Source organism: Centruroides sculpturatus, unplaced genomic scaffold, assembly GCF_000671375.1.
Source record: "Centruroides sculpturatus isolate CEXI.00-Female unplaced genomic scaffold, Cexi_2.0 scaffold1854, whole genome shotgun sequence".
NCBI classification, from domain to species: domain Eukaryota; kingdom Metazoa; phylum Arthropoda; class Arachnida; order Scorpiones; family Buthidae; genus Centruroides; species Centruroides sculpturatus.
This window is the reverse complement of record NW_019385952.1, coordinates 56,991-82,485: the sequence shown is the minus strand read 5'-3', so window position 1 is coordinate 82,485 and position 25,495 is coordinate 56,991. Positions and strand designations below refer to the sequence as shown.

General features: G+C 30.2%; 1 protein-coding gene across 1 annotated transcript; it reads left to right on the top strand.

Moving 5' to 3' along the window:
- The first annotated feature begins 340 nt into the window (after positions 1 to 340).
- Positions 341 to 19,980, top strand: LOC111612781 (actin-related protein 2/3 complex subunit 5-like). Its single transcript, XM_023354036.1, has 4 exons — positions 341 to 600; positions 14,910 to 14,982; positions 15,644 to 15,820; positions 18,632 to 19,980. The coding sequence occupies exons 1-4, from the start codon at positions 455 to 457 to the stop codon at positions 18,692 to 18,694; spliced, it is 459 nt and encodes a 152-aa protein (XP_023209804.1). The 5' UTR covers positions 341 to 454; the 3' UTR covers positions 18,695 to 19,980.
- Positions 19,981 to 25,495: the final 5,515 nt, after the last annotated feature.

The window sequence follows — 25,495 nt, the reverse complement described above, 5'->3', positions numbered from 1 at the left end:
TATTTTGATATTAAAAATTTCTTTTTTACCGATTTTTAATAAAAATTAAAAACAAAATTAAAAGGCTATTTACATTTTACTTATATTAATAAACTGCAGATTAAATAAAAATACATTTCGTCATATTATTTAAATTATTTTATATATTAATTAAGATTTTATTTCATTTGACCGATTATCTTCTCCAGAAATTTCTGTAAAATCTACCGAAATTACGTTGAAAGACGGAAAGAAATTTTTGGTTTTTGAAATATTTTTTATTAATATAAATTTCCAAAGTTATATAATATAAATTATTACTTAATATTTATTATAAATGAAACTTTTTCTACCGAAATTTTATGAGTAATCGGTAAGTAGGCAATGTGATAACATCAGTCGAGGTGTTGAACCGGGTGTGTTCTGTTAGTCGCTTCCTATCGAAAGCAGAGGATTTGTTTGGTTTTGCTGTAAGATGGCAAAGAGCACTTTTAATTCTACGTTTAGAAAGATCGACGTGGATCAATTTAACGACGATTACTACAAAGACGAAGAAAATAACGAAGCTCAATCACCTCCGACCGGACCCGACGAACAAGAAATCAATAACCTGTTGAACCAATATCCTTTAATAAATGACGAAAATGTGTAGACCGTACAATTCTAACGGTTTCATGTTATTTAGCGTATTTAATTAATGGATCGTCTCATCTTAAAACGTTTAAATCTATATACTTAGATGTTATGTTAATAAGTAGGCAAATTAAACTTAATAATGTTATTTACTGTTTATATAAATTCTTAACAGGTGTGTGTCCATGCTATAAAAACATGTTATATATCAGTTATAAAATATAGTTTTAATGGTAAGATGTGAACTCTGAATGATGGGTTTCTCACCCCAGAATTATAGACCCCTCTGTATGAGCAAAAAACAAAAGGAAAACTGTACTTGTATGTTTGACTCTTTGCGAGATATTTGCCTACGAAGGTCGGTTTGACTGGGAAGTTTTAGAGGGGGCAAGCCGCCATCCCTCTAAAACTAATGTTCGAGTACTCCGTGGACGATCGAGTGGGCTTCTCAAAGCTGGCATAGTTGTGTCGGATAAATAGTCAAACGCAATAGTTGTATCCCCATAGTCACCTACACGAGTTAGGGTTAAATTTCAAGTTACTGGTAAATGGCATTCACCAGCTCCTAATCTCGAGTCAACCACTAATAACTCGAACTCTACCGATTTTCTAGAGTTATTAGTGTCTGACTCGAGATTCGGAGTTGGTGAATGCCAGTTTACCAGTAACTCGAAATTTAACTCTAACTTGTTTTGGTGAATATGGGGGATGGTGGAGCGATGTGACTTGCAATTGCGCGTGAACTGATTTCTGCGACTAATCTTGTGAAGGATCACGTGTAGAGGTATGGTTCCTTTGACTTTTTTTGCTCTTATATAGGTATGGTCTATGGCTCGGATAAGGTCCCGACTGTCTCGTTTGGAGGTGTAATTATGTTGTTTTAATTTTGATTGCAGAATGGTTGGTCAAATAAAATAGAAAAGGCCAGATAATGTTAAATATGATATATATTTAATGTAAGTATAAGGTGGACCTTAAAACTCGCCAATGATCTAATGGACGAGATGACTGAACGGCAGTGGTCGGTTGTGGGTTTGCACCTGGCCGACTGATTGGTCGTGTGGAGTTTTCCGGGTTTTCTTCGTGTATCTAACATAAATAGGAGCCGGTTTACCATAGAAAGTCCCGGGAGGCACTCCCCCTTGGCAGATTGCCCATATGCTGTGTTTGTTGCCTTATTCAGTTAATCCTTAAAAATACCAAAATATTTTATTTAACAAATATTTAAATATTTATGAGCTTAAGACATTTCTGAAATGTAGGCTTTTATTATGACCATTATTTACTGTATATTGCAATAAAACTGTGTGAAGTGAGAAATAGTTTTTAAAAATTTACATTTAATCCCATATACTGATAAAGCAGAATACAAATGGCAAATTTATAGATATTTACAGTAATTGTGTTAGTATCTTGGATGTAGATACTATTAATTTAGTCAACAGTGTTTAAACTAGTGTACAATTGCCTTTTCTGTAACTTTTACAATTTATCAGTATTTTAAAAACCTTTGAATTTTGTTAGAATGTGCTATTTGCTGTATATTAGAATACTGAATTCTCAATAGCATATATATGATATCATAGTGAGAGGAGGGCTTCTATTATGATAGTTTTAACCAAAGAAACTTAAAAAGGTAGAGAGGGGCTTTTGTTAGGGACAATATGATATTTGTTTTTTGAATATCCTTTGTTCTTTTTCATAAAATCAGTCATCAGTGTTTAAGCTCATAAAGTGTGAATCTACCTTCATATAATAACTCTATACTAATCATGCATTTTGTAAAACAAACCAGTGCTGTAACTAGAATTTTATGCACCTGTGATAAACTAACATGACCTAGGTGTATAAAACTAACAGTAAACATTATTTTTTTTATTTTATTTTACAATATGTGTGTTAAAAATATTGGTATATTTAGGGCTGTTGAGAAGGGAAGGGAATTGAGGGTTTTCCTTAGGCATGGAGGGCTTTGTATTGGTTCCTAATAGGATAAGACCCTTAGAGGTTTTAAGTTCTTAAAAGATTTTGATGTCCCCTTATATGGGGGCACCAAAATCTTTTAAGTTTTGTATACTTCCACTTTATTTATATTAGAAAAGTTTTCTCTTACTTTTTAAACTGCAAAATCTGATCAGATCCTTAAAACTAATTTTATGTAACACATCTGCTTCCGTACATAATAGAGATAAGGAATCCAGCCTGCCTTGTTGCATAGTTATTCTGGTGGGATTTTTAATATACTTCAGCTGAGAAAATGAATACTCAGCTGAGCAATTTGTGACCTGATGTTAAAAATATACAAAAGCCAATGTCTACATTTGGAAAGGCACACTCAATATTGTCTTCTACAATTATTTTATAAAGTTCAGCATGACTGAATTGTGTTTTTACATTTTTTACGTTGAACTTATGGTGCACATATGAATGAAACTGCTGAAACTTAGCTGAGAAATTACTGTTGAAGTCCTCTGGGTAAACATCAATCAGCTTTTGACAGCACTGAGAATATTTTTCAATGTTAGTAGATGATGAAGTGACATTGTGTGGCACAACACTTAGAAAAGAAAATCTCTCTGCTTTATCTCTTTGTATATCTCTTTTCTTTTCATCTCAGTTTCAAGTTTGTTAACAATTGTGTAAAAGGTTATGATACTAATTTTGTCTCTGGCATTCAGATATACTTCTGATGCTTGATCTCTGTCATTGAGTACCTTTTTTCTGATATGTTTGTGAGTTATAGATGCCTTGTAATCAACATCTGGTAGCATTTCCTTTGTAGCTGCTTCATATCTTTCAAATTCATCTTGTGAAGTGCGCAGTTGGTCAGCTAATGATACATACAGATCTGCACATGTTTCTAAATTCACATCCTCATTTTGTAGAACTTTGCTTACTTTGTGAAAATTCTGCAAAATCTCATTCCAAAAATTCAACATAAAAACAAATCCTAGCTTTTTGCATCTTATCTGCAATATTATTTGCTTCCCTTTTGTGACTGGTCCTTGGCTATATACTGTATTCTAATACTTCTGAAATTTTAAAGAAAGATTTCAAAATTGCTGCTGTCGCCATAACATGTGTCTCCCGTCTGGTATCAGAAAGAGATTGTAAGATGCTTTCATTTTCAATACAACCTTCAAGAATTTTTTGCTGGCTGCTTGTGGCTGAAAAAAAGGTAAAGAGTAATTGCACTGTAGAGAAGAAATTAACTGTCTCTTGAGAGCAGTCAAAAGCTCTTTGGTTTAACAGATTTAGTGAATGAGCTGCACAGAGCACATATATAGCAAACTTGTTTGTTTCTAAAATTTTTGACATGAATATGTCTTTAAAAATTTGCTTCCGTAGTGGGAGGCAGTTCAGAAAACCGAAGATAACAAAATCGGGGGATACAGTTTGGCATTGCAGCTACATATCTATCATATTCATCCAAAATTTAATTATACCACTCAATAGTTAAAGGATCAAAGAATTCATTATGTTGAGTGGGGACTGTGACGCATTGCGTGCAGTGGAGGGGAAGCGCTGCCATTTTGAGGTCATTTCGTCACATCACGTCACATACTTTCCGTTTAGTATACATTTTGACTCTGAGAAGCTATGATGCTCGTTTGAGTTTCAATTTACAGCTTTCGTCAATATTTATTGATTGTTTACACAAAACATCAGTGTGGAATAGTTATGGTGAATATATATGGTGTTAAAGTTAAAAATTAAGAAAACTTAATACAATGTTGGCCTATACTCGTCGAAAAGCCAAATCAAAATATAGAAATTGTATATGGTTGGAAAGAGCTTCTCAAGAGCAATCCAGCGATACCCATAAAGCACCATATGATAGAGTGAAGCGGTGCCGGGAACGTAAAAGAACATGGAGATCCAACGAACTTTTTACTGTTAAGGAATGATTATGACATACATATAATACGCTCAAAGAAAATATTATCTGTTAACGTACACGTATTCACGTAAAACACACACGGCCATGCCCCCGACACAGCCACACCCCACTTTTTTGCTGCATCTCTTTATAATGCCAGGATATGTTAGTAGCATTGTCATTTTGAAAAGTTTAGCCTACAAGTTTTGTGTAAATACTGCAACATCTAATTTGCCAATTCAGTAAACTTCCATTTTCAGCAATTCTTTCAACCCCAGAATGTAGTGAAAAATAACTTAAATCAACATTTGTAGTAGAGGTGTCAAGAGAATTTACAAAGTAAGATCAGTAATGAGACTTGTTAGATGAATGTATTTGTGACACTTTGGTGATTCTAACACCATCATATTTTGATTCTGAAGTGATCAAAATGGTATTTGCTGTATTTGTGTCCACTTCTGATGACAAAGATTGGTTTTGACCTGGAATTGGTATATCATGTTGTGGAACTTGTGTGAAGAAAATAGTCAGCTTTGCAGTCTTGGACTCTAAATCCAAAGTCTTCTCTTGTTTCTCTTTTGATGGTTTTCACTTTTGTGCACCACTTAACTGAACACGTTTTATCTTGATTCTTGGGGTCTGTAAAGTATAGAAATAAAAAGAATATTTTGTTTGAATTATTATGTGACAATCAACACAGTTACACATATCATAGACAGAACCATACATACAATTTAATTCCTGGCTTACAGTTGAATCTTGTGCTTTAGTGTTTTAATTAATATAGACAGATTTTGTCTCAGAATTTGTAAACTGAAAAGCAGAGTTGCTGGAGGTGCATTATAAATTAGTAGTGACAGCAGGAGTCTAACCTGCATAGGAGCACTCAGCACATGGTTGCTAGTCTGCCTTGTATCACATGATAAAATAAACTTAGTTGCTGCCACCGTCATGAGAAAAACTCTCACTGTCCTCATCGCTACCACCACCACAGCACTATGTACAAAAAAATGCACATTTCAGAAATCACCAGCACCACATAAATTGACAGACATAATGAAATACAACCTCGGTTATCACCACTAGTCCAGCACCATGTGATAAACAAACAATAGAAAATATATGCATAATCAAAAGCAGCACTATACATCATTTCATAAGCACTTCCATAAAATTATGAAAAATTACATTTGTTGTCAGTATCATAAAAAAAAAAAAAAAAAAGGAATCAGCTTACAAAGTTACAATGTTAGCACGTATGTTGTTGCCTGTTGGCATGACAGATGCTGAGTGAGCTACTAGCACCCTGCAGAGTCTTGTTTTCAGTGGATAACTGAATGGGACAACCAACATGATCCTTCTTGTCTAAGTCTTGTTTATGTGATCCTCTGTGATCTTGTCTATGGGGCAGTTATCAGATTCTAATTTTGTTGTATTTCCAAGATTAATGTATGTTATTAATCTCCATCATTAGTATTATTATTATTTTTACTTCTGCCAAGGAGGTTATGGTTTTGTCAGAGTATGTGTGTGTTTGTTTTTTCCACTGACATTGTACAGAAAGTAAACAAATTCCAGACTGTATACAAGTTTACTGTTTTTATTTATGTGGGGGAAATTATTTTCCTTCAATTTCATGACCCTTGGTGGAGGTCTGCAATCCCTTGAGTGCTCTTGTTATTATTACAGTAGAGTGTCGTTTATCCAAATCAATTGGGGACTGGGGTTGTTCGGAAAATCGATATTTCGGATAACCGATTATGTACAAAAAAATATATTAACCTATCCCATGTTGAAATTTTTCTCCATTGCGTGTCGCTTCGTGTTGAATTTTCGTTGATGTTAAGCCTAACAAAGACTATTGTATCGTTAAAAATTATTTTTTTATTTTGTACAAACAAAATAAATATATTGAAAAATATAAAAACAATAAAAAATTATACTTCAGAAGTTAATTTAGTATCAAAAATGTAAAATATTTGAGTAGCCCAAGACATAGCCAAAGATTGCAGCGCCACAGCACTGGCAAAAATTTAAATTTGCCAACTGAAATTCTTTTGGATAATTGACTTTCGGATAATTGACGCTCTACTGTATGTATGTATGTATGTATGTGTATGTATATATATATATATGTATGTAATTTTTTTTTCATTTAATGTGGGAGCTCTTTTTTAGATCCTGGTTCAGCTGCACCATTTTCAGTATTACACCATATAGACCATGATAAATTCAGCTGTAGAAAATTTCTGTGGTGCCCCTTTTCCCTTGATACCTTAAGCATGTGCTTATTTTGCTTAATGGGTAATCCACTCCTGGTTCCTAATATTATAAAATTAAGTTACTTTTACTAACAAAAAGTATCTTTAAAACAATATTTCTTTATTAATAAAAAGAAAAGTATTTCATTTGTTCAAAAAAAAAAAAAATGGTTAAAGGGATCTGCTAAGAGGCAAAAGGGGCCTACTCTACCCTTGGTCTCCACGTAAGTTCTTGATGCCCTTGGGTAAATTTATTTATAAAATTGTCTTCTGTTAATGTTCCAGATAAATATGCTAACTTTAATGTGAATAAATATGAAGTGATATTCACAGGAATAAATTTTATACAAATTATCCTAAAACATTGGTTTTAATAAGATTTATGAAATGATCAAAAATGTATCATTTTGTATCATAGTTTATTTTAGTATCTTTATGGTATATGTTTGTTTAAAATTATCAGGGAGAAAAATCAAGATTATTTTATGTAATATTATTTGATCTCGCTATTACATTTCACATTATGTAGAAAAAGTAAAGAATTTATATTAATGCTCTTTTTATTGTTAAAGAAAACACCCATTTGGAGTTTAATATTTTTAATTTAAAATGTAAATTTTATTTATGGATTTTTGTTATATGATTTATATTTATTTATTTATTTAATAGTACAAGGGAAACCCTGTGTGTATGGTCATACAGTAGAGCCTCGAAACTCGGCACTCGATAACCTGGCACTCCGGATAACTTGGCCACACCCTGGCAGGGCAAAAATATCCTTAGTTAATTAATTTTCATTATAGACAGCTTTATGCCTCAAAGTATTTTTCTGAGGTCTGTCTTATCAGGTAAATTACTGTACACAGTGTATTCATTAATTTTCATTTTCATGTAGTGAAGGCTCTATGCCTTCATAAAGGTCGTACTTTTCCTTTGTTTAAGGGTATTTGGGCAGTTTATTCTCTGTTGTATTCTCAAGCAAACAATACATACAAGTACAGTACAATATTTTCTGAGGAAACACGCATACTTATCCTTTTTTAACCCCATTCCTGATAACCCGACATTTTCACAAACTCGGCCACCCTTCGGTCCACATTAGGCTGAGTTTTCGAGGCTCTACTGTATTACAACAAAAAAAGACATTACAATCATTAATACTTAATTTCAGTACAAAATACATTATTATTAACAATATAGCATGTAATAATAAGCCTGTTGAAAAGAAAAAAACAATATAATAATAATACAATAACAGACAAAACTGACAATAATAATACTGCAATTATATGCAAAAAATAAAAATACACACAAAAATGGAAGTGAATAGTCGACGCAGACAAAAATTGTATAAAAATTATATAGAAGAAGATTTATATCTAAATACAGGTATACCTCGCTTTACGTCGGTAATTGGTTCCAGGAGAACGACGTAAGTCGAATTTACTTGTCTGCGAATCTACTTATCACTAGGCTAAACCGTAAATTACCATTCCCTGTTCTGTATTTTATCTATTAATGCATTTATATTAATATATGGTTAATAAAAATCTATTTTAAGCTTACAAACAAATAAATTTTAGTTTTTAATATAGTACAGAAAAAAGTAATCTAAATTCACGAATGCATGTACTGTAAATACAGTACATACTTGTATACATTTTAATATGATTTTATGTGCCTTAAACATTTTTCTAGTGATATTACGATTTCAATATTTGTGGCGGACAGACGTAAAGTCGAATAAAATGACTTAAACTTGATTTTTATTTTTCCATATACTTTTTTGACAAACGACGTATAATCGGGAACGACGTAAGTCGAGGTATGCCTGTAATCATTTGTATTTTAGATACTTGGTGATGAAACTAAATGATAATAAATATACATAGCTTTTATTGTTTGATATATTTTTATGTTGAATATTTAGATATAAAATTTAAACAGTATTAGAATATACAGTACTTCAAATACAATATTATTGTATTTGAAATGCTGATTAAACTAACTCTGTGAATCTGTATATCAAGACCAAAACATGTATAGGATCATCCATAATCGCAATGAAAAATGTGTTTGTCTAAAAATAATACAAATGAAAATAAAAATCAAGAAAAGGAAACTGAATGAGCATACCATACCCTACAAATGTGATGGAGACAAAAGAATAGAAAATTATCAGAACCATAAAGAAGATGGATTGACTATTCACAAGGTTTTTATTGGACTTGTTTAATATTATGTTACTGTCCTAGTGATAATTTAGAATCTTATTAATCAAGTGTATATAATAATTTGTAATAATTGTACTATTAATGTATATTGTAATGTTGGCAATTGTCACCATAGACACTTTTTTTTATGTCATTCAAATGATAAGGACCAGTAAGACCAAAATGCATTTTAGATAAGTTTAATTAATGTGTAATAAGCCTGTTCATTAGTCATAAGTGACTAAGTAGTTTTTGTAATTAAATAATACAAGCAAGAAGCTTTTAAATTATTTATTACTAGTTTGCAATATCATTAGCACATATTATTTTATTGGGGGTTGAAAAGAAGCAAAGTGGGTGACGGGGTGCTGGAGACAGAGTATTGAACTGACCATAGGCAAAGGTTGAAGTCATTGACAATCTTTCCCTTTCCTCTGTTAAATGGATAAGAAGAAACANGCAGACAAAAATTGTATAAAAATTATATAGAAGAAGATTTATATCTAAATACAGGTATACCTCGCTTTACGTCGGTAATTGGTTCCAGGAGAACGACGTAAGTCGAATTTACTTGTCTGCGAATCTACTTATCACTAGGCTAAACCGTAAATTACCATTCCCTGTTCTGTATTTTATCTATTAATGCATTTATATTAATATATGGTTAATAAAAATCTATTTTAAGCTTACAAACAAATAAATTTTAGTTTTTAATATAGTACAGAAAAAAGTAATCTAAATTCACGAATGCATGTACTGTAAATACAGTACATACTTGTATACATTTTAATATGATTTTATGTGCCTTAAACATTTTTCTAGTGATATTACGATTTCAATATTTGTGGCGGACAGACGTAAAGTCGAATAAAATGACTTAAACTTGATTTTTATTTTTCCATATACTTTTTTGACAAACGACGTATAATCGGGAACGACGTAAGTCGAGGTATGCCTGTAATCATTTGTATTTTAGATACTTGGTGATGAAACTAAATGATAATAAATATACATAGCTTTTATTGTTTGATATATTTTTATGTTGAATATTTAGATATAAAATTTAAACAGTATTAGAATATACAGTACTTCAAATACAATATTATTGTATTTGAAATGCTGATTAAACTAACTCTGTGAATCTGTATATCAAGACCAAAACATGTATAGGATCATCCATAATCGCAATGAAAAATGTGTTTGTCTAAAAATAATACAAATGAAAATAAAAATCAAGAAAAGGAAACTGAATGAGCATACCATACCCTACAAATGTGATGGAGACAAAAGAATAGAAAATTATCAGAACCATAAAGAAGATGGATTGACTATTCACAAGGTTTTTATTGGACTTGTTTAATATTATGTTACTGTCCTAGTGATAATTTAGAATCTTATTAATCAAGTGTATATAATAATTTGTAATAATTGTACTATTAATGTATATTGTAATGTTGGCAATTGTCACCATAGACACTTTTTTTTATGTCATTCAAATGATAAGGACCAGTAAGACCAAAATGCATTTTAGATAAGTTTAATTAATGTGTAATAAGCCTGTTCATTAGTCATAAGTGACTAAGTAGTTTTTGTAATTAAATAATACAAGCAAGAAGCTTTTAAATTATTTATTACTAGTTTGCAATATCATTAGCACATATTATTTTATTGGGGGTTGAAAAGAAGCAAAGTGGGTGACGGGGTGCTGGAGACAGAGTATTGAACTGACCATAGGCAAAGGTTGAAGTCATTGACAATCTTTCCCTTTCCTCTGTTAAATGGATAAGAAGAAACATTATATTTAATGGTTTCCAGTATATTGTTTATAGTTAGACAAATATATTAGGATTGAAAAATTTATTTTAAATGGCATATTTATGGTAATAAATCTATTGCTTTTTATTCCTTATGCTAAATTAATAATTTTGAATACAGACTAACATTATATAATATATTTGTATGTGGATGTGTGATTTGCAAATATATATATATATATATATATATATGAATGCTCTTTATTGTAATATTTTTGAAGCCAAACAATTATCAAATTATATCAGGCTATACTGCTACTGCTCTTATTATTAATTAAATGCTAAGGAATTTGGTATTAAAGACAGGAATTAGGAACCATCTCTTGCTAAATTTAATAATTATAATTAAAATAATATTTTAATAATTAATTTGGAAGGTTCTGGAAGAAAAGAATTGGCCCAAAGTGGGAATCTAGCCTGCAACTCCTGCATGATGTGTAGTTGCATTGCCAGTTATGCTATCTAGACTTGTCCTACCCTTGCTTCCAGAACTTATTAATTTAGAAGTAACCATAAGTAACTACACTTTCAGTAATATTATGATTATATCTAAATTAAAAAGGTCCGAGTAATGTGACTGGCAACATGACTGCATGGAATGCAGGAGTTGAGTTTGAGTCCCACTTTGTGCCAATTCTTTTCTTTCAGAACCTTCTAAATTAATTTTTAAATTTATCAAGAGNAATCTGTATATCAAGACCAAAACATGTATAGGATCATCCATAATCGCAATGAAAAATGTGTTTGTCTAAAAATAATACAAATGAAAATAAAAATCAAGAAAAGGAAACTGAATGAGCATACCATACCCTACAAATGTGATGGAGACAAAAGAATAGAAAATTATCAGAACCATAAAGAAGATGGATTGACTATTCACAAGGTTTTTATTGGACTTGTTTAATATTATGTTACTGTCCTAGTGATAATTTAGAATCTTATTAATCAAGTGTATATAATAATTTGTAATAATTGTACTATTAATGTATATTGTAATGTTGGCAATTGTCACCATAGACACTTTTTTTTATGTCATTCAAATGATAAGGACCAGTAAGACCAAAATGCATTTTAGATAAGTTTAATTAATGTGTAATAAGCCTGTTCATTAGTCATAAGTGACTAAGTAGTTTTTGTAATTAAATAATACAAGCAAGAAGCTTTTAAATTATTTATTACTAGTTTGCAATATCATTAGCACATATTATTTTATTGGGGGTTGAAAAGAAGCAAAGTGGGTGACGGGGTGCTGGAGACAGAGTATTGAACTGACCATAGGCAAAGGTTGAAGTCATTGACAATCTTTCCCTTTCCTCTGTTAAATGGATAAGAAGAAACATTATATTTAATGGTTTCCAGTATATTGTTTATAGTTAGACAAATATATTAGGATTGAAAAATTTATTTTAAATGGCATATTTATGGTAATAAATCTATTGCTTTTTATTCCTTATGCTAAATTAATAATTTTGAATACAGACTAACATTATATAATATATTTGTATGTGGATGTGTGATTTGCAAATATATATATATATATATATATATATGAATGCTCTTTATTGTAATATTTTTGAAGCCAAACAATTATCAAATTATATCAGGCTATACTGCTACTGCTCTTATTATTAATTAAATGCTAAGGAATTTGGTATTAAAGACAGGAATTAGGAACCATCTCTTGCTAAATTTAATAATTATAATTAAAATAATATTTTAATAATTAATTTGGAAGGTTCTGGAAGAAAAGAATTGGCCCAAAGTGGGAATCTAGCCTGCAACTCCTGCATGATGTGTAGTTGCATTGCCAGTTATGCTATCTAGACTTGTCCTACCCTTGCTTCCAGAACTTATTAATTTAGAAGTAACCATAAGTAACTACACTTTCAGTAATATTATGATTATATCTAAATTAAAAAGGTCCGAGTAATGTGACTGGCAACATGACTGCATGGAATGCAGGAGTTGAGTTTGAGTCCCACTTTGTGCCAATTCTTTTCTTTCAGAACCTTCTAAATTAATTTTTAAAATAGTAATTTAATTATAATTATTAAATTTAGCAGGAGATTGCATCTAATGACTGCCCTTAGTGTCAAATTACTCAGCATTTTAATTAGTACTATCAAGGTGTGGATTTTTATATATAATATTTTAGAATAAATTATTATGCATTAAAATAACCAATTTTAACTAATAGTTCAGATTAAACAAATTTCATAATATTCCATCTTAAAAATAACTTTTGAAAGAATTTTAAATGTTACCAGTATTCATTTGTTTAATTTTTTCTTCTTGACAGTTTAATGTAATTCTCAAAATATACTTAGTCTTATTTAAGATTTATTGTTTTATTTTTGATTTAATGTTGTAAGAATTTTATCTTCAGAACTGTTCTGAATAACTGTATGCTTCTATTCATCTTTCATGTCCAAATTTTGGCTGATTAAAACTGAATTCTTTGGAAACATTCTGAAGATTAACATTTTCATTAATTATAACTTTAAGTAAAACAAAAAAGGGACTACTTGTAGCATGGCTTGAGCATATTTTTGGTAATTTTGAGAATCATTTATTATGTAATTGAAGAAATTTTTTACTAATAATAACGAGCAATTATTTATTGTGACATCATCACAATGCTGGGCTGCAATTTTTAATCATATTTTTAATTAAATAAATTAAAAATATATGCTCTCCACCTCAAATTAGTAGTGGCTTACCCCTGTACTGTACATCATACTTTTCCTTTAACAATAGAGTCATGCTGGTCATCTATCTAACACCTTTTAGGGGAAAATTTTTGAATTGAAATAACAACTTTTGGTTTGCATTAGAAGTTTGTATATAGTTAATCGGGGTTCTTCTTTCCCTAAGATTTCCGTATCTGGTCTCGTCTTTCATCTATCTAACTCTAATCTCAAGGTTAAGGAAAGATGGATGGACAACAGTGGGAATTTATAGGTCTACAATATTTTCAAATTGCAGCCCAATAATTTTAAAAGTTTAGAGATTAATTTAAAAATTAATGAAAAATTATTACAAATTAAATTTTTGTGTTTATACATTTTTCTTTAATTATATAACAAAAATTATAATAATTAGGTACTGAATGTAAATAAGCCAATCTAATAGCAATTCACTGTTCTATTTTTAAAAATTTTCTTCTAATACTGTATAATGGCATTTGAAATGAGATATTTTTCATTTTAACTCTTTCTGTCCTCTGTGTTTGTCCAGCCTTACAATAAAGGTGGCTGGTTGGGGAGGGATTTTGCTCAAAATATCCAGAATAGATTACCCATGAAAAATTTTTTGAGAGTTGCTCTCTCAAATTCTATCCAGGATTTTCAAGAGTAATAGGCCGACACTTTAACTATCTCGTCCATTTGTAGTGGTTAATGTTATTTTTAAAACTTGGTATGTTCTTTTTCCCATTGTTTCCATTCAGAAATTTCATCTTTTTTGTTTATTTTATGCATTTTGAATTTTTTTCTGCCTTGATTCAGAAGTAATTTAAACAATAAGATTACCTATACATTCTATACTGTTGAACAAACATTCAGTTGTAATTTTTAAATAAGATCTACAGTATCTAGGGTTTCTAATACAGTAGAGCATCAATTATCCGAATCAATCGGGGACTGGGGTTGTTCAGAAAATCAATATTTCGAATAACCGATTACGTACGAAAAAATATATTAATTTATCCCATGTTGAAATTTTTCTCCGTTGCGTGTCGCTTTGTGTTGAATTTTCGTCGATGTTAAGCCTAATGAAGACTATTGTATCGTTAGTACGAACAAAATAAATATATTGAAAAATATAAAAACAATAAAAAATTATACTTCAGAAGTTAATTTAGTATCAAAAACGTAAATTATTTGAGTAGCCCAAGACATAGCCAAAGATTGCAGTGCCACAGCACTGGCGAAAATTTAAATTTGCCAACTGAAATTCTTTCGGATAATTGATGTTTTGGATGATTGACTTTCAGAAAATTGACGCTCTACTGTATAAAGAAATGAATGTGTTTTAAAAGTTATAAAATTCTTAATGAAAATTTTTATCAATAAGTTAGTGAGTAACATAAACAGCTGTGTTTATTATTGCTTTCTTAACAAGTGAATACAGGAAAAAATATTGAAGCTTTAAAATCACTTTTGAAAAATGCACCTATTGGATCAAAAAATCAAATTATGAAGGTATAATTACTAATAAAAATTCTGTTCTATGTATAATGGTGAAAGTAGAGTTTTTTGATCTTGTGTTATAGGAGTAAAAGCTTTGATTTGAATTTTCTTGTGCAGAAGTCATATAAGCTATGCTGTATGGGTAACAGGGATAAAATTGTAAGTTATATTTGATAAACTTAAACAAAAAAAAAAGGAAAATAACTAATATTTTATATATTAAAGAGGGATATTATACATTTAAAATAAAAATTAATTATGAGACTAGAAGTCTCATAATTAATTTTTATTTCGAAAACCCAATTACTGCTCAGAACACAAAGTTGTGTATCTATTACCCTGGATTTCTAATCCAGGGTAATAGATACACAACTTTGTGTTTTGAGCAGTAATTGGGTTTCCTATCTTTTATGCTTACAGACTGTCAGATGTGGGGCAAGGAATGGCTTCATAACTTTGAAGGAATACTGATAAAAATAGAACTAATTTTTATGATGTATGTTTACAAAAATGTTAATGACTGCTATCATATTAGTGCACAATTTATTTTTTGATGCTTAGTTTTTAAAATTTGCATCACACTTGTACAACTTAGAAGGACCATGATCACATCAGTCTGCTTTCACTGTGAATAGTTATATCATTTTTATTGAAATTACTATTTGCATTTTAGGATTCTGCATTCAATTTAGTACAGAAAATACTGTTTACGATAAAAGCCAGCGAAATAGAAAAAGTCGTCACTTCGATGGATCGTGACCTTCTCGACGTTCTGATGAAATATATTTATCGTGGTTTCGAAAATCCAAGCGAAGGAAGCAGTGGACATTTATTAGCTTGGCATGAAAAGGTAATTGTAATTTCTTATATAAAAGATGGATACACATTTAAAATTTATTAGCTTCATGTTTTATTTTATTATTAATTGTAAATTTTGATTTTGATTTGATGTCTTGTTTATTATTTTAAAGACTGTTCAAAAATTAGAACTTGATTTTATATTGAAGTAATATTTATTATTAAATAACAAAATTTATAATACCTGTTTAACATACAATATTAAATTATTATAATGTTCTAGATATATATTAATTAAAATGTTTTAAAAGCTTTTCAAATATAATAATAATTCTTGAAGATATTTATATACTGTTAAATATTTTTAGTTCCGATTATTGATAGAATCTGATATTAATAGCTGCCACAACTGTTAAATATTGCCATAGCAATATTTAAAACAGTTGTGGCTTGTCAATTATACACAATTTAGAACTGTGGATGTAATATATAGTTCTAAATATAATAGTAGGCTTTATATGATTAATTGACATTATTTAAAACATTCGTAAATGGAGAATGACTAACGTTATTACTGTAAGTCTTTGAAGTTGGAAGGAAGCCAAATGAAACATTACAATAAAGCACAAAACTTCCTTTCTCTCAAATCATTGACTTTTCAATTGAATAGAAGTGTGAATTGATATGCTAGTTATGTGAATCATTACGTACCATTGTCCAATTTAAGTAGATTTACAGTACAGTATTTATTAAATTAATAACATTTTAAAATTATATGTAAAAAAATCTAAAACAAGAGAAAGGAAATTCTGAATTTGGCTTCTGTTTTATATCTAATTTTAATATATAAATTTTTTATAATGGATTACTTCCCTCTACACATTTTACTTAATATGTATTTAATTTCATTGCTTGTAATAACTTGCTTTTATATACTCCAATTTAGACTTGATTTATCACAATAGACTTTCTTTTATAGATTTATAAATTCAATTAAAAATGTTGAAAATCTTTAAATTTTCAGTGTAAAATACAAAACAACACTATAAAAAATCTTTATATGCTATTTAGTTTACATGTCATCTTTCTTTTTTAAACATAAACTCATGTTATTCATTTTTATTGTTGTTTTTATAGATTTTAGTTGTTTTTTTTTTCATTGTTAATGTGGGGAGTGACTTATTTTACTCATTGTACCTTGCCATGTATCTTTATATTCATAAAATTTGATATCTATTCAAGAATAAATTACTTTACTTAATTATACATTTTTATTAATTTTTTGTACATATTTAATTATTTAGAATTTTAAACTTGATACAAATGAGTTTAAACAAATTACATATTATTTGATAATATAAGATATTGGATAATTACTTGTAAGTAATGAATGATAGCTATTACTTATAATAAAGTATAAATATGATAAAGATAGGATCAGTTTTTCCAACATGTAATTTTGAAATAAATATAATTATCTTAGCAATATATTAATTTCTTCCTGTGAGTTATCCAAAACTTTATAATTGTTATCCAAAATAATGTTTTATAATTCATTACGATGGAAAAACTGTATTAATAAATTGTTACAATTTAAAAGTAAACATTCCAACAAAATTGGTTAAAGGTTAGAAAAATAAAATTATAATTTTGTTAAATATTTTATTTCATACTTACTATGCTTAATTACAGTATTTTTAAATCCTGTAAATAAGTAGGAATATTCAAAAGTTCCTGAAAATGACTAGGAATGTTCAAAGATTTTGAATATTCTTGACTGGGTTATTGAAATATTTTTTCAATTCATCTGTTAACTTTTTAGTTTCTCTACTGTAATAAACTAACTGAAATGTCCACAGATTTATTGATATTACTCAAAATAAATAAATCCAAAAAATTAAGTACTTTGAAGTCTTAAATAAAAAAAGCAAATGGTGCCTAATGTCTTTCTTTAGTAGCAAATTACTTTGTATTAATTATTTAAATTGGTGGAATTGTAGCCCGATTATTTAAGCAATTGTTGGATGTTTCTAAACAAGGCAAAATATGATCTTTTGGACTTAGGAATACTAAAATGACTATGATTGTTAAATGTCATATAAACAAACAAACTTTTTCTCTCATTGAGAAACTTCAATTCAAATTGAAAAATTGAACAAAATTTTATAAAAGACCAAGGAAAGAGTATGATCAAAACAATTAGCCATTCAATTTTTTTTGAGAGGAAGATATACAGTTTTAATTTGTATTCTCAATAACAACTATGTTAACTGTATAATTAATGACAAATAAATTGTTTTAAAAAATATTTGTAAAGGATGTTTTGAAAAATGCTATACTGATGTTTTTAAAAAATTAATATTTTTAGTTTTAATCAAATGTATAAACAAATTTTTGAGATAAGGGATTGTCCATAAATTGTATAATGTTATTTTTATACTTGCTAACCACCATACCTTCTCCTATAATGCTCGGTAATGTTGTAGCACATACCCACTTCCAGAATTACATGACACGTATCCTCATTAATAATACACAGCATGACATACCAAACATTATATTATTTTACTAATTACTTGTATAATATACAAAGCAATGATGTAAATACAGTAGTGTGGTTTACTATGTATTGCATAGCAAACCACAGAAACAAAGGTAAATTGTTCTATTACTCAAGGCTTGAGACCCCCAGCATTATGTAACAATTTTGTAAATATTCCCCCCATCCTCATGTAACACATCATAATGATTACCTGCATATGATTCCATCCATATCTGCAATATGTGATTTATGGACAGCACCTAATTATACTTTAACATGATTAATTCAATGTTTAAAAATTATTATTGATATCAATTTCAGGTATACGCAACCGGCGGTGTCGGTAGTATCGTTCGTGTTCTGACCGATAGAAAGAGAGTTTAAGTATTCCGCAACGGAAGAAAAGAAACTGTAAATTTCCATACTTATTTTCATAAATCATTCCTAAAAAATTCTTTCAGCATTTTGTATATGGCACTGCCATTTTATATTTCCTTTTTATGTGATAACTTTAAGCTGGAAAAAGAAAAAAAATGTTTAACATTTTATAAATTTATTTGTAAAAAGAAATGAACAAATTATTTATATATATAAATATATATAACTTCTACTTTTTATTCGACACAATTTCTACAAGTTTTTCACTAACGAAAATAAGAAAATTATTATTTGATATTTCTTTTTTCTTAACGAAATAGTCTTTTGTAAAGAATCAGTTGCACACAGAAACAAAACACTGATTATATTTATATAGCAAATGGCCCGTGTACTAATTTGAGAAAAGTGCCAAATTACTGGGCACTGTGATGACGTCGAGAATTGTAATAATTTCGGAGAAAGTAGTCTTCCACGCAAAACAAAGAAAATGGTGCCAATTGTGTTGCAATGGAAATTTTTTATTGTATGATTTAATGTACAATTTATGGAATTTATTCAATCATTATCATTCGAATTACTCAAATCGTATTCAAGAATGTATTTATGGATGGCATTTATAAAATTGAATCAAGATGCCCAGTACTGCATTGATTTTGAGATTCCTGTACTTACTTTTTACGAATAAAGTTAAATAAGATAACTTTACTACAGATAATAATTAAGTTTTATTGATGGTTTGATAAAAAAAATAATTATGCTTTCCGTTTAAGCTATATAATACCTTTCTAAATATGATGTAACTAAATCAGTGTTAATGCTTTTTTATAATCTTAGATAAATGAAAAGTTTGATACTTATTCTTGGTAAAAACCTGTATGTTGTCCACTTGTGGATTTTAAAACTTGGGATTAATTTACTTGTATAATCCCATTTTAAATGAAATATTAATGGATTATGCAGATTTTAATAAAATTAATCATTATTAAAAGTTATCTGTGTGTATAAATGACAGCCGGAGTGGAGGTGGAAAAATGTAGAAGCGTGTTCTGTAGGACCAATCGGATTATAGGTTACGATATGGGTGTGATACTGGCATAATTTTAAATGATCGAAAGCTGGGTAAAATCCAGTAAATGACCAAGACATTTTGATTCAAATATTTATTTTGACATTTGAAAATAATGATGTATTATAAAATGTGAATTATGTATGTTCCAATTTGTAATTTTTCAACTTTTAATTTTCTTCACATGTGAAAATGACATTGCTTAGCCATTAGAAATAAAGTTTTGTTTGAAAATATTTTATTGTTGTTAAATGTGTTGAATGTTTAGTCAAAAGAAAATAATCAGATGATGTTTAATATTTTGATTTTACATAATTTTATTTGTGTACATTCCCAAGAACAAATAAGTCAAGACCAGTTATCCTATAAAAGTGCATTGTTACACTGATATACAAATGTGTATGTGCTTTCCAACCTTTGTGTTCTGAAAAATTGACTTTGGGATGAAAAAGTACAGATATAATAAGAAGGAAAAGCTGACACACATTAATTTACCACCTATTAGTTTATTATAATTGTTCTGACCAGAGTAACTATCTTTATTAAAAAGTTGATATTGAATAGAAAACATGAAAGATCTTTCATATTCATAAGATAATAAATATAAGATGAAAGATTACACAAGATACTCAGATACACAATATATCTATCCTACCTCATTTTGATTTTTTGGATGTGGAATGTTATTCATTGTACATCATAGTTGCTTTCTGGACACCTTTTTTTATGCAGTTCTCATCAAAATCTAATGAATTGCACTTACTGTCAGATAAATAATTGTCTTCCCTAGTGAATAAGTGCAGTGTTCTTGAAGTTTGTAAGTTGGTCCCAAAACTTTTATTTTGCCTCACCAGCTGAAGACACTTTTTTCTCAGTGTCACTTATATCAGAGAGAATATCACCTGTACAACTGCTCATGACTTTTCAAACTTCAATTTTCCATTAGTCTTTTTCTTGAAAAAGAGACTTCCAAATTTCTTCTGTTTTTTTTCCCTTGACTTGGCAACTCATTTTATATGCATTTGAATACTAGAAATGCAAAATGTATTGTATATTTCCCAAGCGTGCGTGAAAGGCGGAAAAATTGTTAGAAACGTAACATAAATATAATAATTACTCTTGCTTAGAAGACTTCACATCCCCTATAAAAGTGAAATCTTCTAAGTACTATAGAGAGGTTTCGAGTCGATATCACCAGTGATGTCATGAGCATGGCCATCTGTGTGGTTTGTGGTTTTGTGTGTGTTCACGCGCGTTTTAGCCGGAGTTCTTCGTGTTGTTTATTTGTCGCGAATTGTTGGGTGTAACGATAGTTTACTCAAGAACAAACGAACGTCATTTTTTAAAATTCCCGGCATTATTTGTCGTCGAGGAACCCAAACTTAAAAACTTTCACCACGAAGGCAATTTGCATTGTTCGCGAGAATTAACCAGAAAAATCTCAATAAGGATAAAGCGAATATCAATACAAGAGTTTGTCAGAAACATTTCATTTCAGGTAAGCGATAACATTTGATTATTAGTTATCGATAAATGATTAGATAAACTTTTGCACGAGTATCATAAAGTGTATACAAGCCGGTTGCGTAAATCTCTTTATTAATACCGACAAAATAAAGTTAAATAATTTTAAAAACAGCAGATTTTAGTTTGAATACATAATAATTGTGTTCATTCTTTTAAAAAATGCACAGTATAAAGTCCAGAAATTCATTGCGGCAAAAAAATTAAAATTGTGGTAGTGTCAAGTCTGTTATCATATTTTATTAAAACTTTTTTATATTATTAATTATTATAATGTGGGAAAAAGCTTAATTTTGAGCGTAGGGATGAGTTTTATAAAAAAAATTGTAAATGCTAATAACGAGTAAAATCTTCATTAAGTCTGACCCATTCGAGATTTGACATACGACCCTCTCTATCTCTCTACCCTCGACCTTTTAATACCAAAATTTAATAGCACGAATGCCCCTAATACACAAACCTCCCTGCAAAATTTCAGAAATTTTCGACAAAAACAACAGGAAGTTATTAAGTTTTAAAGAGGGTGAACAAAATCGTGCTCCCCTCAGATTAACATTGTATGATACAGAAAAACCACAGATTTTTTTGCACTTCTGGACGTTCCAATGTCTCCCGAATTCAAAAATGTAAAAATCTTGAGTCATTTTTTGACCCTCCAAGATTTTTACATTTTCGCAATAAATCAGAGTTTTGTCTGTGATCGAAATTTAAAGTAACCTCCCGATCACTAAACACGATTTTTTGCAAATGTGTACAGTACATCTCGGCAAACCCGATGTCGTGACGGAGACGGAAATTTGAAATATTCTCGGGTCTCATAAAGGTCCTATAAAACAAAAATCTAAAAATTTTTGTTGATCTTTCTCGAAATCTTATATTTTTGAAATTAATAATATGAAATTTATCGGCTTGTCAGTGATAAAATTATAATAAATCACTCGTATAAGATCCTATAAGTTCTAGAAAAGGGAATTTCTAATACATATATTAATAGTTTCCACAGAGAACAATTGATGACGCGCGACAACAATTTCTTTGTTTTTCGATTGTCATATCGAAGCGATTTGTTTTGTTGTTGCGTTTTCGCGCGATTTCGGAGAAAGATGAATCAAAAGACGAAAAGTTTTTGGAGATGGATTGGTAGGATCTTCGGACGAAGACCTCCAATTCAGCGGAGAGTGAAAGAGAGAAATGATCCTCTACAGAATGCAGACGTCAGCGGGATTCCGGCAGAATCGTCGGAATATCCAAAGGATCCAGAAGTTGGAGGACTACCGCCAGAGTCCTCGGAAATTCAAAAGGATCGAGACGTCGGTGGGCTTCCTTCGGGGTCCTCGAAGCATCGTCCCGAACTTATAGAGAGGGACAACCCCGAGATATATTGGGACCAGACGAAGAAGGCTTTCGTTAAGTTCGAAAAGAAGTTGGAGGTTGAAGCAAATTTCCAGCGCGCAATGTTCGGAGGTCCTCCGCAAAGTAAGAAGAACTGATCTTATTACGTTTCAAATGAACTGCAAAATCATGAATATTTACTCGATTCTGATATTGTATATAACTGTATTTATATATTAATATTTAAAAATAAAAATTTCCTGTATAATCTGAATTTTGTGCAATATTTTATAGAAATTTAAATTACTAATTTTCTGCAAAATATTTATCGTTACGCGATAGGCAATTTTCGGCCATTTCGTTTATGAATTTTGATATTCCGATGCAAAAACTTACTGGTGGACATGATTTTAAAAATATATTTGTCACTTCCTGTTTCCATAGCATTTGCGGAACGATCGTTTAATATAATTACAAAAATAAAAATTATATTAGAAATTCAATTGGAGAAAAATTATTGAATTTGGCATTATTATATACATCGAGAATGACATTTAGAACAGACTCGATTACGATGAACGAGTGACAATGTCTCAGCTCGTAAATCGCGAAAAGTGAGGTTTGTTTTTTTATCCCTCTAACATGCCTTGTAATTTTTCTTTAAACTTTCGTTATAATTGTATATTTGTTTTTGAATTTATGTTTTCACACTGTAATGTACAAGAACAAAATGGTAAAACCGCACAGAAGACGGAACATACAAAAATTAAGAAAAGACATAAATGCTCAGAAGGAATTCAGGCAAACAGTAGTACATGAGTTGACAAATTTACATAAGGTAACAATGACATAGATTCGAAATGGGATAAAATCAAAACAGGAATCATGAAAGCTGCAGATAAATGTATTGGTAAAAAAAGCGGAATAGTTTACAAACCATGGATTACGGCAGAATACTGGAAATGATAGAGCAGAGCAGGCTCTACAAAATAGCACGCAGCCAGGAAAACTACAGAAGATACAAGAACTTAATTAACAGAGAAACAAAAAAAAAGCAAAGGAAAAATGAATTAACATAGCATGTAAGGAAATAGATGAGAATGAGAGAAAAGGAAATATGGAAAAGGTGTACAGGCAGATGAAGAGACAGTTTGGTGATGGAAGGAAATTTACAGGTACAATCATGGATAAACAGGAAAATATCCTAATCCAGAAAAAACAAATCGCACAACAATGGAAGGAATGAAGAACTTTACAAAGGGGACAAGTTGGAGGAGACTCTGATTGAGGAGAAATTGGTTTATGCAAATGATTTGGGACCATCAATCTTAAAATGTGAATTCAATAAGACATTGGAGGGAATGAAAAATGGCAAGGCACTTGGCATAGACCAGATACCCACAGAACTTATAATTACACTAGCAGAAAACACTAAAAACAACCTGTATAGACTCATCAATGAAATGTATATAACTGGCCAAGTGACAAAAGATTTCAAAAAAAGCATAATGGTTCTGATTTCAAACAAGAAAGTAGCACAGAAATGTGAGGATCATAGGACACTAAGTCTAGTCTCACACACACAGATTATTCCACACAGAATTCTCAATCGAAGGGTAGAAAGAAAAGTAGAAGAAAAACTATCAAAAGATCAATTTGGTTTCACACCACAACAAAAGTAGGCTATATGAGAAGCTATACTAAGCCTAAGGATGCTCATAGAACAGCTTATTCGGGTAAAAAGGCAGGCACTCATAGTGTTTATAGACATAGAAAAGGCCTTTGACAGCATGGACTGGAACAATGTTCAAATCACTGAGAAACCTGAAGGTAGACTACAGGGATAGGCAAATACTATACCAGCTATACAAGAATCAAACTGTGGTTATAGGAAGAAAAGAAGAAGCCAATATAATGAAAGGAGTAAGACAAGGTTGTGGATTATCACCACTATTGTTCAATGTGTACATAGAAGAGGCAATGAAAGAATTCTATGCTACTAATACAAAAGGTATAAAAGTGAATGGAAAGTTGTACAGCACAATAAAATTTGCTGACGATCTCGCAATGATAGCGGAAGATGTAGACAATCTACAGATAGCTCTTGAAAATTTAAACAAACAATTTAAAAGATGTGGGATGAGAATAAATAGGAAAAAAACGAAGATAACGAGATGTTCAAAAAAAAGAATGAATGTCTATTTGGACGGTGAAAAAATAGAAATCAATGAGTTCATGTATCTAGGAAGCATAATTGCCTCAGACAGAAGGAATGGAAGAGATGTTACAGTGAAAATAGACCAAGCAAAACAGACATTCTATAAAAAATGACAGATGTTAACATCGAAAAACATATCAATCGATGTTAGGAAGCGATTCATTAAGAGTTTCATCTGGAGCATAGCATTGTAGGTTTGGAGACATGGACACTCTGAACAGTGGAGCAAAGAAAACTGGAGCCCTTTGAGATGTGGTGTTGGTGTAGAATGATGCGAGTGTCATGGACAGAGAGAAAGAGGAATGAGGATGTTTTAAAAGAGGTAACAGAGAAGAGGTGGATTTTGACAATAGAGAAAGGAGAAATGACATGATTGGTCACCATTTGGAATGGATGAATGTTTTATTGGAAGGAAAGATAGAGGGCAAAAGGGGACGTGGAAGACCCAGAGTGGAATATCTCATGGAGTTATTATGGAAAAGACCTTACCAACAGATAAAACAGCCAGCTAAGCAAAAAGTTATAATACTGCACATGTTTGCCCACCAACCATTGGTTGAGGAGAGAGAGAGAGAGTTTTGTTTAAATTGTTTTTTTTTTAATTTATAAAAACTTGTTTTTTCTTTGTTATATTAAATTACTGTAATTTATAAGTATACACTAATTC

Coding starts and splice junctions, on each gene's coding strand:
- LOC111612781 (XM_023354036.1), top strand. CDS start 455: ATGGCAAAGAGCACTTTTAATTCTACGTTTAGAAAGATCGACGTGGAT. Junction 601..14,909: donor ATCAATAACCTGTTGAACCA/ATATCCTTTAAT, acceptor ACAAGTGAATAC/AGGAAAAAATATTGAAGCTT. Junction 15,821..18,631: donor TATTAGCTTGGCATGAAAAG/GTAATTGTAATT, acceptor TATCAATTTCAG/GTATACGCAACCGGCGGTGT.